This window comes from Lolium perenne, chromosome 1 (assembly GCF_019359855.2).
Source record: "Lolium perenne isolate Kyuss_39 chromosome 1, Kyuss_2.0, whole genome shotgun sequence".
Taxonomy (NCBI): Eukaryota; Viridiplantae; Streptophyta; class Magnoliopsida; order Poales; family Poaceae; genus Lolium; species Lolium perenne.
The window spans coordinates 54,875,888-54,886,500 of record NC_067244.2 but is presented as its reverse complement, the minus strand read 5'-3'; the positions used below and the strand labels follow the sequence as shown (position 1 = coordinate 54,886,500).

The 10,613-nt window shown below is 45.9% G+C and overlaps 3 protein-coding genes across 12 annotated transcripts; 1 reads left to right on the top strand and 2 right to left on the bottom strand.

The window, feature by feature from the left end:
• The first annotated feature begins 215 nt into the window (after nt 1-215).
• LOC127331241 (uncharacterized) lies at nt 216-1,253 on the top strand. The gene has a single exon (XM_051357323.2). The coding sequence runs from the start codon at nt 216-218 to the stop codon at nt 1,251-1,253; it is 1,038 nt and encodes a 345-aa protein (XP_051213283.2).
• A 562-nt stretch (nt 1,254-1,815) lies between these two features.
• Nucleotides 1,816-2,916, bottom strand: LOC127292766 (transcription factor bHLH51). The gene is made up of 2 exons (XM_051322227.2): nt 2,574-2,916; nt 1,816-2,365 (listed from the first exon to the last, which is right to left on the bottom strand). Exons 1-2 carry the CDS (start codon nt 2,757-2,759, stop codon nt 1,901-1,903), a joined length of 651 nt encoding a protein of 216 aa, XP_051178187.1. The 5' UTR covers nt 2,760-2,916; the 3' UTR covers nt 1,816-1,900.
• Nucleotides 2,917-5,516: 2,600 nt separating this feature from the next.
• Nucleotides 5,517-9,711, bottom strand: LOC127292716 (NADPH--cytochrome P450 reductase 1-like). 10 transcript variants are annotated; one of them, XR_007845364.1, is made up of 9 exons: nt 9,217-9,711; nt 9,077-9,136; nt 8,857-8,954; nt 8,249-8,339; nt 7,420-7,822; nt 7,229-7,294; nt 7,025-7,060; nt 6,480-6,526; nt 5,517-6,063 (listed from the first exon to the last, which is right to left on the bottom strand). XR_007845364.1 is itself a non-coding variant. In XM_051322172.1 (4 exons), exons 1-4 carry the CDS (start codon nt 9,307-9,309, stop codon nt 8,327-8,329), a joined length of 273 nt encoding a protein of 90 aa, XP_051178132.1. In that variant the 5' UTR covers nt 9,310-9,711; the 3' UTR covers nt 7,833-8,326. The 10 variants fall into 10 exon arrangements, 4 of the variants coding, with proteins under 4 accessions (XP_051178132.1, XP_051178125.1, XP_071683383.1 ...); XR_007845361.1 differs by having other exon boundaries at nt 6,487-6,526; XR_011754436.1 differs by lacking the exon at nt 5,517-6,063 and having other exon boundaries at nt 6,074-6,526; nt 9,077-9,145.
• Nucleotides 9,712-10,613: the final 902 nt, after the last annotated feature.

Here is a 10,613-nt window from a genome sequence, read left to right as displayed (position 1 = left end):
GGGTTTGTGGGAAGTAAAGAGTGATAGAAATTGGGGTACATACATGAGGTTTGCAAGCACACCTGGTGCTGCTATGTACGGAGAGCCCATTGTGTATGTTCAGTTTATATCAGGTGATGATGGTGCCGGAAGTAGTATCGGCGCTGGTGAAGAGGAGATGGCCATCGTCACAGGACCGAGCACCGTTCAATCGCTTGGCCCTGACTACAGCAGGCATGATAGGCCAATCAGAGCATGAGGCACTGACTGCAGGCCATAGCACCGGCCCATCGGAGCAGATGGTCGCCCAGTTTGCTGCCGAGCCAGGATACTGGTCCGCGTTCGTTGACATTAGCGAGCGTGTGGAGGGACTGCCAGAGGCGTTAGACGATGACGCTCGTTCTTCTTCGTCTGAATCCTCCTCGGACGAAGAAGGCGTCGGTCCTTCCCGGAGGGCGGTTGCGGCACCAATGGACCCTGAGTTCTTAAAAACAATTACCATCAGCAATGAATTCCGCTCTGTTCCAGGCATAGGGGAGGCGAGTCTGCAGGTTGGGCAAACTTTCCCAGACAAGGACTCGGCTGACCAAGCAATCAAGAGGTATGCGTTGGCCATATCTCGGCAACACAGAGTGAAGCAGTCTGATCAAAGGCAGCTGAAAGTCATATGCGTCAAATTGAATGAGGGTTGCGGGGGGAGAGTTATCGCTCGGGTGAGCCCTGGGGTATGTCAGCCATGGCATATCTCAAAAATAGAACCCCATAGCTGCGAGCAATTGGGGGCTCTTGACAACCACCGCAACATCACTGCAAAATATGTATCACATATCATGCAAGTGGCGGTGGAAGAAGATATAACCCTTGGTACAAAGAAGCTGCAAAAAACCGCGGAAGATCTGATTGGCTTCCCGGTCAGCTTTAGTAAGACAAGGCGGGCGAAGGAGGAGATTTTCCAGAGATTGTATGGCACCTATGAGGAGGCATATGATCTTGCCCCGAGACTACTCCATCATATAGCAGCAACTAACCAGGGGACTCAAGTGGTCAGGAGAGTTCGTCAACACCCTTTGGAGAAAAACCAAGAAATCCTTGATCGTTTATTCTGGGCATTCCCCCAGACTATACGTGCATTCCATCACTGCCACCCGGTGCTGTCAATAGATGGTACCTTTCTCACAGGAAAGTACAAGGGCACACTCTTGGTGGCGATCGCAGCTGATGCAAATAATCAGCTCTTGCCTATTGCCTATGCACTTATCGAGGCTGAATGCTGAATGCATGTATAGCGTGTACAGAACTCGCATCTCTTACAGCATCCGAATAAAAATGTATCAAACTTCAGTCAGCCTCGCACTCAACGCAGTCACGAAAATCAGCTCACTCAGCCTCGAAATCGAATCAATCAGCTAAAAGTCACCGCATGCACAGAAATATTCGAGCGGGAAAGCAGCCTCGGAATCAACGTCGTCAATCTCGGAAATCAGTGCGATGCTGCTGCCGGGAAGATGCTTTGTCGGGAGCTTGCCTCCACCGGAGCGATGTTGCTGCAACTGGCCAAAGTTTGTCCCACGACGCAAGATTCCACGCGGTCGTCGGCCATGTGCATGGCGGGGCCTGCCGCCACCGGCGTTGGAGGCAGCCTCCACGTCGACCTGCCGCCGCACCGTGGGGCGGCATGGCCCACCAGGCAAACGGCGGTCTGACGGCGAGCAGGGCCGGCTAATGTGCCGCCACAGCCACTGGCGGCGGGTCCCTGCCGCCACAGCCCCTTGCGGCAAGCACCACGTGTCGGCTGGGGGCCCTGCCGCCACCCAGCAGGTGGTCCTTTTTGCCAATTTTGCCCAGAGGTGGTCCTTTTTGTCAATGAGTTGGGGCAGATGGTCTCTTTTGGCAAAATTTCGAGAAAACACCACCTATACGGTCATACGGAGTACATGAGTGAGCAGCCCGCGTCCAAAATCCTCTGCCTCTTGCTCCACGAGGTACCACCGAACGCCGTCTCCGGGAAGGCGACCTGGGCCAACGCCTGCCACACTGTCAGCTCCAGGGCCCTAGGTCCAGCACCGACATCGCCGTCCTCGTTGCAGAGCACGAACACGTGGTGCGCCCTTCCTCCCAGTGAGGCAAACTCCGCCCTCAGTGTCCTCAGCCCGAGGCCGCGGAACGCTCCGGCGAGGCCCGTGAATAGGCCCGGCCGGTCGTCGCAGCTGACGGTGGCGCGAATGCACGTGGTCCGGTCGTCGCTGCCGGCTGTGTAGCAACGGACTGTGATCTCGTTGGCCTCCGGAGGAATGGGCGTCAGCGGTTGTGTGGCGGTTTCGGCTGCCTTCCTCTTGAGGTGCCTCACTTGGCTCACCACACTGCTTAGCAATGTGGCCTTGTCCATCTGCTCAGAAGGTTATAAGATAAATACTGTTATTGCCATTTCTTTAACAGCTGAACCGATCTTGTTTCAGCTGCAAATTCAGGTACTTTGTTCATCTGATTTTAGGGATTGCATGTGTCGCTTTGGCAATTTTTGTGAAGTCTGAACTCGCATGGATATGACATTAAAATGCTAGGAGACAGAGTTGCTGCAATGCAAAGTTGCGAACCTGGTTAGCATCGGGCATCATTCTCCTGAGCGTAGCCAGATGACCATTGATCCTCTCCCGCCGCCGCCTCTCGGCCTCGCTGTGGACCTTCAGGGACCTCGCCTCCGTCTCGCTCCGTCCCGAGGACGACGACAGCTCCGGCGCGGCCGTCGGAGTAGGCTGGCGTCTAGAAGCCGTCGATGCCATTATCCTCTCCAGTGAGATCTGGAGCAGCACTTCAACAGGAAGCAACAAGTCTCTATTCCCTCTCCATTGTAATGAGATACGCTAAAGGATTGACCAACGCACAGTCACCTGAAGTTGATATGAGCAGAGCTACACTGGTGCAGGAAGAATGATATGGATGGATATGGCTGTGAGAGCTACACCTCATGTGGTATATAATGTGGACGTGTTCCTTATATAATTGGACAGCCACCAGTCCCGCCCAAGGACATCGTTTTTCCACATTGGTTCCCCACCAGGGGTTGCTTCTTTGGACCGGCATTTGCACGCTATGTCAATAATCGTCCATCTTGGGACTGTCTAGTCGTCAATGAGTGCAGTGCATAGATCGGCCTGCCATCACTGAATTTTACTGCCCCGGTTCACACGTGCAACTTTCTTTTTATCCGAATCGGATCAGATACTTTGCGTTTAAGAACATTATGTACGTGCAAACATGGAAGCAAATTTGGTGCACATGAGCACTAGTGCTCTCAGTTTTTAAAAATATTTCAAAACTGAATTTCCGCATTTCAAAAAATCATCACATTTATTCCATGAATACATACAAATATTCTGAATATTTATGCAAAATTTTGGTAGAAATTGCATTGTATTTTGAGCTACAGGAAAAAAACAAATTTGTGGCTAGTATAGAGGTATATATTTGTCAGAAATTTGTCTTTTTTATATAGCTTAAAATATAACATATTTTTTCTTTAAAATTTCTACCGTACCTTCAGAATGTTTTTTTTTTTGAGAAACACAGTACAACCGTAGACGCTCACATACACGCGCATACACTCACCCCTATGAACGCACACACGCACACCCTACCCCTATGAGCACTTCCGAAAGACTGAGCTGGCGGATTGGATCTTGAAATTGACGAAGTCACCACAGGCGCCTCGCTGTCGACGGGAATGTCGCCTCCCACTGAATGAATATTCCGCCTTTATGAGACACACAGATGTCAAATCTGAGATTTGAACTCTGGTGGGCTGGGGGTACAACCACCCTCCTAACCACCCAACCTCAGGTTGGTTCTCTCCTTCAGAATGTTTATATGTATGTAGGTATTTAATTTCATATTTTTCCAAATCCAAAAAATATGATTTTTAAAAATCGGGAGCAAACATACACTAGTTTAACATACACTAGTTAATTGCCTAGTATTCATTTCAACTTTAGGAGGAGGGCGCAGAGACATTGGAGAAGGTGGTGTCAATTTGGCTATCCGACAAATGTGTTGAACAGTAGCCTCAGTCCGACAGTGGCTCACAGGAGAAGAATTGGCGTCTAGCGAGCTGCAGCCGCCATTTGCTTTCACACGCACGCACTTTGCGGCTTTCACACCCGTTGATTTTGCGCACGAGCTTCTCTTTTCCCTCTTTTTTACTTCCGTTTCGGGCAGTCGTTGCTCACATGTGGCCCCTCGTGTAGTTTTCGCCTTCTTCATGATATGAGACTAGTATAAATGCCCGTGCGTTGCTACGGGGCTTCAAATTTTATTTCTCAATACACATGTATAATTCACAATTTACTACGAAAATTTAAAACAAACCAAAAATATCATAATATAATACAACATGATAATACCAAACGAATAACAAGACAACATTGTTGTGCGGTTTCAAGTTCTAGGTCTCCTTGTTACTCTTCTGTTGTAAGTCCCACTGGGCCGTCATAACAGTCAACTCAACAATCTCTACTTTTGTGTGTATTATTATCTCACAAAACATAGGTGCCGCAAACACAAGTATAACTGAAGGAATACTTCTTTTCTAATTAGTCTAAACCACACTTTGATATTCATAAATATAATAACGCGTGTCTTTCGAATCCTACTTGTCTTTTGTCAAGTTGCTTATTACCTTTTACCTATGTGTGGTTTAATGAGCTACTTAAATAAGTTATATGGCCTAACGGTGTAAGCGTGTGCATGCAATCGCATGATCCACAAACAAGCGATGGTTCAAATTTGAGTTATGTTTCACTCTATTTTAGCTCGATAAAATAAACACTGTCTTAAAATATGTCATATGAATCTGATAAATAGTAGGTGGAGTTGTTTTTTCCAATAATAATTTTGTATAGAGCAAGTATCCATTACCTAAGTAAATACATGTTCAGAAATATTAAGAAAATATCTCTCATCCTATATTTCATCAAGTTAAACATCCACACACCACAAATGACTTACGTCATTACGGAATTTGCAGGATGCAATTTGTTGAGAAAATGATGATTTTTTCAACATAATCAATTAAAAATAGTTATGAAAAAGATATTAGAAGATTTTAAAATTTAAAAGAAAGCATAATGTTGAAAATCCTAATATAATCCTAACGCTAGCTGGACCGAAGCAAATCCAACATTTATGTCATTGCCTACTGAGAAGTGTATAAATTGATGAAGTAGCTCACTTCATTGCCACAATGCCGAGAAGAAAATAAAGGAGAGGTGTATACCCTACTACGGATTATGGAAAGCAAAGAAAATGATAACATGAATCGTACACATTCGAGCCGCGTCAACCATCCCCTCCATTGCCTTCAGTTGCTTGTGCGGACGGCTGCCCCTTATCTGCCTCCCTACCGCTGGCGATAAGATCTGCTCCTCCACTTCCTCCCGCCACTACCGCGAGTTTCTCACCTTCCCTGCTTCTGCAGCGAGTTCCGCTCCCTTTCCCGGCCTCCCCGATGCCGGCGAGAGGACCGCCCCCTCCCCTGTCTCTTCACCGCCGGAGACACGCCCCTAGTATCTTATTATCCCTAGTCATTGACCCCGGTCACCAAAGATCTCGAGGAGGCACTGGAGGTGTGGACATCAGGCAACCTCTATCTCGGCATGCTACAAGCCAGGCGACCGCCTGGCGCCAACAGAGGTGGAGGCAGAGGCGCTGACTTCCTGCTCACCGGATCCATGGACGCGGACAACGCGCGCAATTGAGGGCTCCACAACACCAGCCTCCTGTTCCCACGGGACAAGCCGGTGAACTGGAGTGTGCTCAGCTTGATGCCAACAAGGACACTTTGCTCCAGTGGGTTGGCCGTGTCGCGAGCTTCCCTGAGTGGATGGTTGACAGCCCTCCACACCTCACCCGTCGTGGTCTGCTGGAGAAGGTCACTCGACAATTCGCTAGTATCCTAGACTTCTGCACATTCCCAATTCTCCCGCATCTCCACAAGGTGTGTCAGTTCCCTCTCATCTCCGAACTCACGACATCCCAATGTTCCTCTTAGGACGCTTGAAGCCATTTGTCAGGATCTGCTAGATCCAAATACTGCAAAAGTGATAATAAGCGAAGATGTGACTAATTTAAAATTTATATTAGCGCGAGGGATTCTAAAATTGGAAGAAAGCTGGAACCAAACAATATATATTGGTAAATGAATCCAATTGTGATTTGTATTGTACTTGACTCCACAAATGAATTCATCCAATTCAGATTTCTACCAGTGACAAAAGGACAATAACAAAGGGTGCCTCCAAATTTCTACATCTTTGAAGACGATATATCTCATAAATGGAAGACAGAAGATGAAATAATAAAAACAAAACATATACTCCAACATTAGGTTCTTTCTCTCCACTATATTGTCTTAAATCCAGTATACAACAAAGCCTAGTTAAGACCTCAATCAGAACTCCAAAGGAACATCAATAATTATCAAGCATTCTGATTCAGAAATAACTCACTGCTCACCACCATAATTATTCTTGGCAGTCACCTCCCACGATCCAACCTGCAATATAAAGAGGCACAATCAGATAAGAGGATAAAAAAGGAAGGTCAGATAACGGTAAGTTCCATCCAGCTAGGGACTTTTTTGACCAATTAATACTCTTTCTACGGCATGTTTAGTGTGACATGTTGCAGCTTGGCGGATCTAGCACTTAGAAAGATAGTTTCTTCATGAACCAGCCAGAATAAGAAATCAAGTGGGGTGGTGTATTAATACCCTTTCCCAATGTGTTTATGCTTTTAAATTAGGCTTCAGAAGATAATTTAACAAAATGAAGAAACCTTATTCTGGCTTCAAAAGATAATTCATAACACAAAATGTATTCAAACAATTCCTCATTATGTGAAGTATGATATGTCATGCATGCCTCATTCTGCAAAGTGCACTCTGTGGCCAGCACAACAAAAAACAAGACTGAGGGAAGGCCTCTTATAATGAGTGAATCCAACGGATGATCACCATGGAATACCAAAATGATGACATAGCAGGTTGACTCACCAAATCATAGCCGGGTTGCCTTTCATCCAAAAGCACCTAAAATTACCATCATCACAATTATGAAGGATGACCAATTTGATTATTTGACCTTTTTAATTATGATTGTACTAAGATATAATGTAAAAACACTAAATATAATTAGCAATGCTCATATTCTCAATACGTTGGTTGCTGATATATACAAGGAACCTACGCTCTACAAACCTGCTGTTCTTGGATGAGTATTTTCTACCGTGAACCTGCTGCTAGCTCGAAGACGTAAGACCCTCTCTGCATTTGACATATTCAATATCATAAACTATGGTTCTTTCCCTGGCTTAAGGAAACAATCAACTGAATTGTCTGACAAATCAATAGAATATATATGCATGGTATGGACGGTAGAACATACGTACCAATCACCCAGAACTGAACCGCCACAATGAACAGCAGTAGGGAGAGGCTGCATGGCCGCTGCTCTTCTTGAAGCTCTTTCTCCTCACTGGCACAAGCATCTTCATATATTCAGATATTCAGATGCAAAACCCAGCCGGCAAGAGGTAACAGGCCGCGCACTCCATCGTTAGGGCTTGTAAAACCAGCTGACCCAGGCCTGCATAGCAGGTCTCCGCACCTTTGCCCGCGTTGACCTGCTCGACCAGGATGGTCCCCACCACCGCATGTCGGGTCAGGTCTCCCCCGACGCAGGAGATCGAACTCCTGCATCCATCCTTCTCCTTCTACAAGGATGGAGTCGTCCTCGTTCGTCGCCGCGGAGACCTGCTCGACCAGCATGATCTCCTGAAAAAGCTACCATATCTTGAACAGTATGCACAAGTCTTAGTACGAATGAAGAAGTATGTAATGTACTCACAAGAGAGTGTATTAAGACCTCTGCAAGAATTCTAAAACAAAGTTTCAGCGTTGCAGAAAATAACTCAGCACAAGTTCAGTAATGAAGGTTTAGAAATTCTTTTGCCAAGTTACAAAACATCTTCAAGCACAAGGAATTGCAGGCCTTACTATTTTCAGAGGTACTAACAATGATACTGCAGCAGTTTCAGACCTTAGTATTTTTCAGATAGCAAAACAAATACTCCATTTAATTAGAAACAGAAATACATCCTTGATTTTATTGTGCCACCAAATATATATCTCAGGTTGTAACAATGCAGGTTGAACTACTAAATATGCAGGGAGTACTAAAAAATGGCTACTGTAGTAAAAAAACAAGGGAGTATATACCTGACCTGCTTCAGAAATTGTGGAAGCATGGCTTGTAGTAACTGCTCAAGCACTTGCCTTCCACTTGATTCAATGGCTTCACCATTGGACGCTTCATCCCGCAGCAAATCATGTCAATGAACTCTTGAAATGAGGATTAAATATTTCCTTCAGAAAATGCAAACATGCAACTACGAATTATGCATGATAAGCTAACATAGAGTAGTTTATTTTTTTCAGATTTACACAATTATTGAGTTAAATAAGTGCAGAGAACAAACAAGGACCAAAAGTAATTGCAGGCTGACATAACAGAATAATGAAAATCAAACATGACAAGACAAGTACAGAAAATAAAAATGTTACTCCATCACTCTCACGGAGAATTTTCTGTCATGAGAACACATTTGCAGTTTAACCTTCAAGTGCAATGGTATTTCACAATCTAATAGAGAACTTCTTATGACAAATGAGAATGGGTTCAGAGAACAACCCTGGTCAGCTGCCCTAGCTTTATTGCTGGTTCGAACAGGGATTAGCTTGAATAAATATGCATGGCTTCTTTTGCTGAACAGGTATAGTACTGCACATAATCAGTAGAAGGTGGAGATGAAATTGCAGATCCATACATTGCCATCCATACATTGCCAGGAAGAGCAGCGCCATGTTCTACTTCTTGAGCTTTTCCTGGTACTCCTCGATCCTCATCTTCTGCGCCGTAATCGTCCTGAACCCCAATCCAATGAAGCAATCAGCGGGACGCGTCAATCATAATATACCCCACAAGGGGAAAAGAGGGAGGGAATTTTGGGAAGCAACATAGCATTGAGGATGGAATCCAAACCGTACCAGATCGACCACCGTGAAGACGACCTTGTCGTACCTGGCCTTGGCCTCCTCCACCAGCGTCTGGGAGAGCTACGGGCTTAGGGTTGTTCCGTCAAACAGATGAACAATCAAGCAGAGAACGGCGAGGGTGAGAAGATAACCTTGGCGAATTCCTCGGTGGCGCCGATCTGCGTGCCGAAGAAGAGCGCGACCCGCTGGCAGCCGTCTTGGTAGTCCCTGCCGGCCATAACCATGATTGGAGTTCGTCCCTGATAGATCGAGCCCTGACACAACAGATCTGGCTGCCGGAGGAGTAAAAGATCCCATTTTGGACCTCAACCTCCATGTGCAGACGAACATATTTGTTGATCAGCGTAGACGATGCAAGCGAGGAAGAGGGTGCCGTCATGTGGCGCGCAAGGGAGACGGCGCCGTCGTCGCGAGAGAGGGCACAGCCGCGAGGGAGAAGAGTGGACGGAGGGCGCGGAGTCGGTCGGTCGTGCATGGAGGGAGGGGCAGAAATAGAAACTTCGTAACCTAAAAAAATGACTATAGTTTCCTTAAAATAGGAGTATGTGATTTGGTGGAAGGGTAAAATGGTCAGATAAAAATATGTAGGACGAAACCTTCGACCGGAGGAAACAGAACCAGTTCGTCCTTTTTAGATAGTAGAGATTTGGAGTAGAAGATCACCTTCTGATTACGATCATGTTTGTGTTGTATGTTGAATGAAAATGAGATGAGAGAGAACGAATGAAATTGGGTTGTATTGATTATCCACATGACCCTTTTGTATATATAAGGTTTGACGCCTTTGTTTGAGGCGTACGTACAACGAGATGGTGTCCGTATGGATAGATCTGTCCATATATCACTTTGGGCATGTTATAATCCTAACACTCTCCTTTGCACAAAGCTCGTTCTTATATTTCTTCTATGATCATGAATTTTGTGTATATTATCTTAAGTAACTCCTCCCATACTTTTGTGGTAAAAACATGAGAGTTTGAAACAGTGTCTAAGAGGAACTAGACACTAGTGACATAGTAGAAGCGGGACTTGGCGTGACAATTCCAGAAATTCGTCCATGACAGGGTCGAACTCCGGTCGTTGGGGTGCACCACTGCAACCTCATAATGGACTACACATTTTGCTTGCATCGAGCAGGCACAAGAATTCTACAATTACTTGTAAGTCAATATCTCTATTAGGTGCTCTAAGACACGATCAGACACCTCTCTCTTTGTCATGTTTGGCACATGTAAAGCACCTCCGGGCCAGACCAGAGGACAACAGTCAAATCGGCCGTTTCTCATGGGCATGTGGATCAAGGTGGTCATGAGCATGTGGATCAAGGTGGTCGCTCACGGCTTCACTCGCCCCCCCCCCCCCCCCCCCGGCTTGTAAGATAGGAACATCACGGGAGGTGGATGGATATTAATGTGTTATAACTGAATATAACTGTGGCCGAGTCGGTGCATGAGTAAGATGATCTCTAATAGTGGCATATGTGGTTATCACCCTATGAAACCACAATGAATTCGCTCAAAGCAATGTG

What these genes read in the sequence shown, in the direction of transcription:
- LOC127292766 (XM_051322227.2), bottom strand. Translation starts at nt 2,759, where the DNA reads ATGGCATCGACGGCTTCTAGACGCCAGCCTACTCCGACGGCCGCGCCG. An exon ending in TGATGCCCGATGCTAACCAG is followed by an intron (nt 2,366 to 2,573) that starts GTTCGCAACTTT and finishes CCTTCTGAGCAG; the next exon opens with ATGGACAAGGCCACATTGCT.
- LOC127331241 (XM_051357323.2), top strand. Translation starts at nt 216, where the DNA reads ATGATAGGCCAATCAGAGCATGAGGCACTGACTGCAGGCCATAGCACC.
- LOC127292716 (XM_071827282.1), bottom strand. Translation starts at nt 9,309, where the DNA reads ATGGTTATGGCCGGCAGGGACTACCAAGACGGCTGCCAGCGGGTCGCG. An exon ending in CCACCGAGGAATTCGCCAAG is followed by an intron (nt 9,146 to 9,216) that starts GTTATCTTCTCA and finishes CTAAGCCCGTAG; the next exon opens with CTCTCCCAGACGCTGGTGGA. An exon ending in TCTTCACGGTGGTCGATCTG is followed by an intron (nt 8,955 to 9,076) that starts GTACGGTTTGGA and finishes ATTGGGGTTCAG; the next exon opens with GACGATTACGGCGCAGAAGA.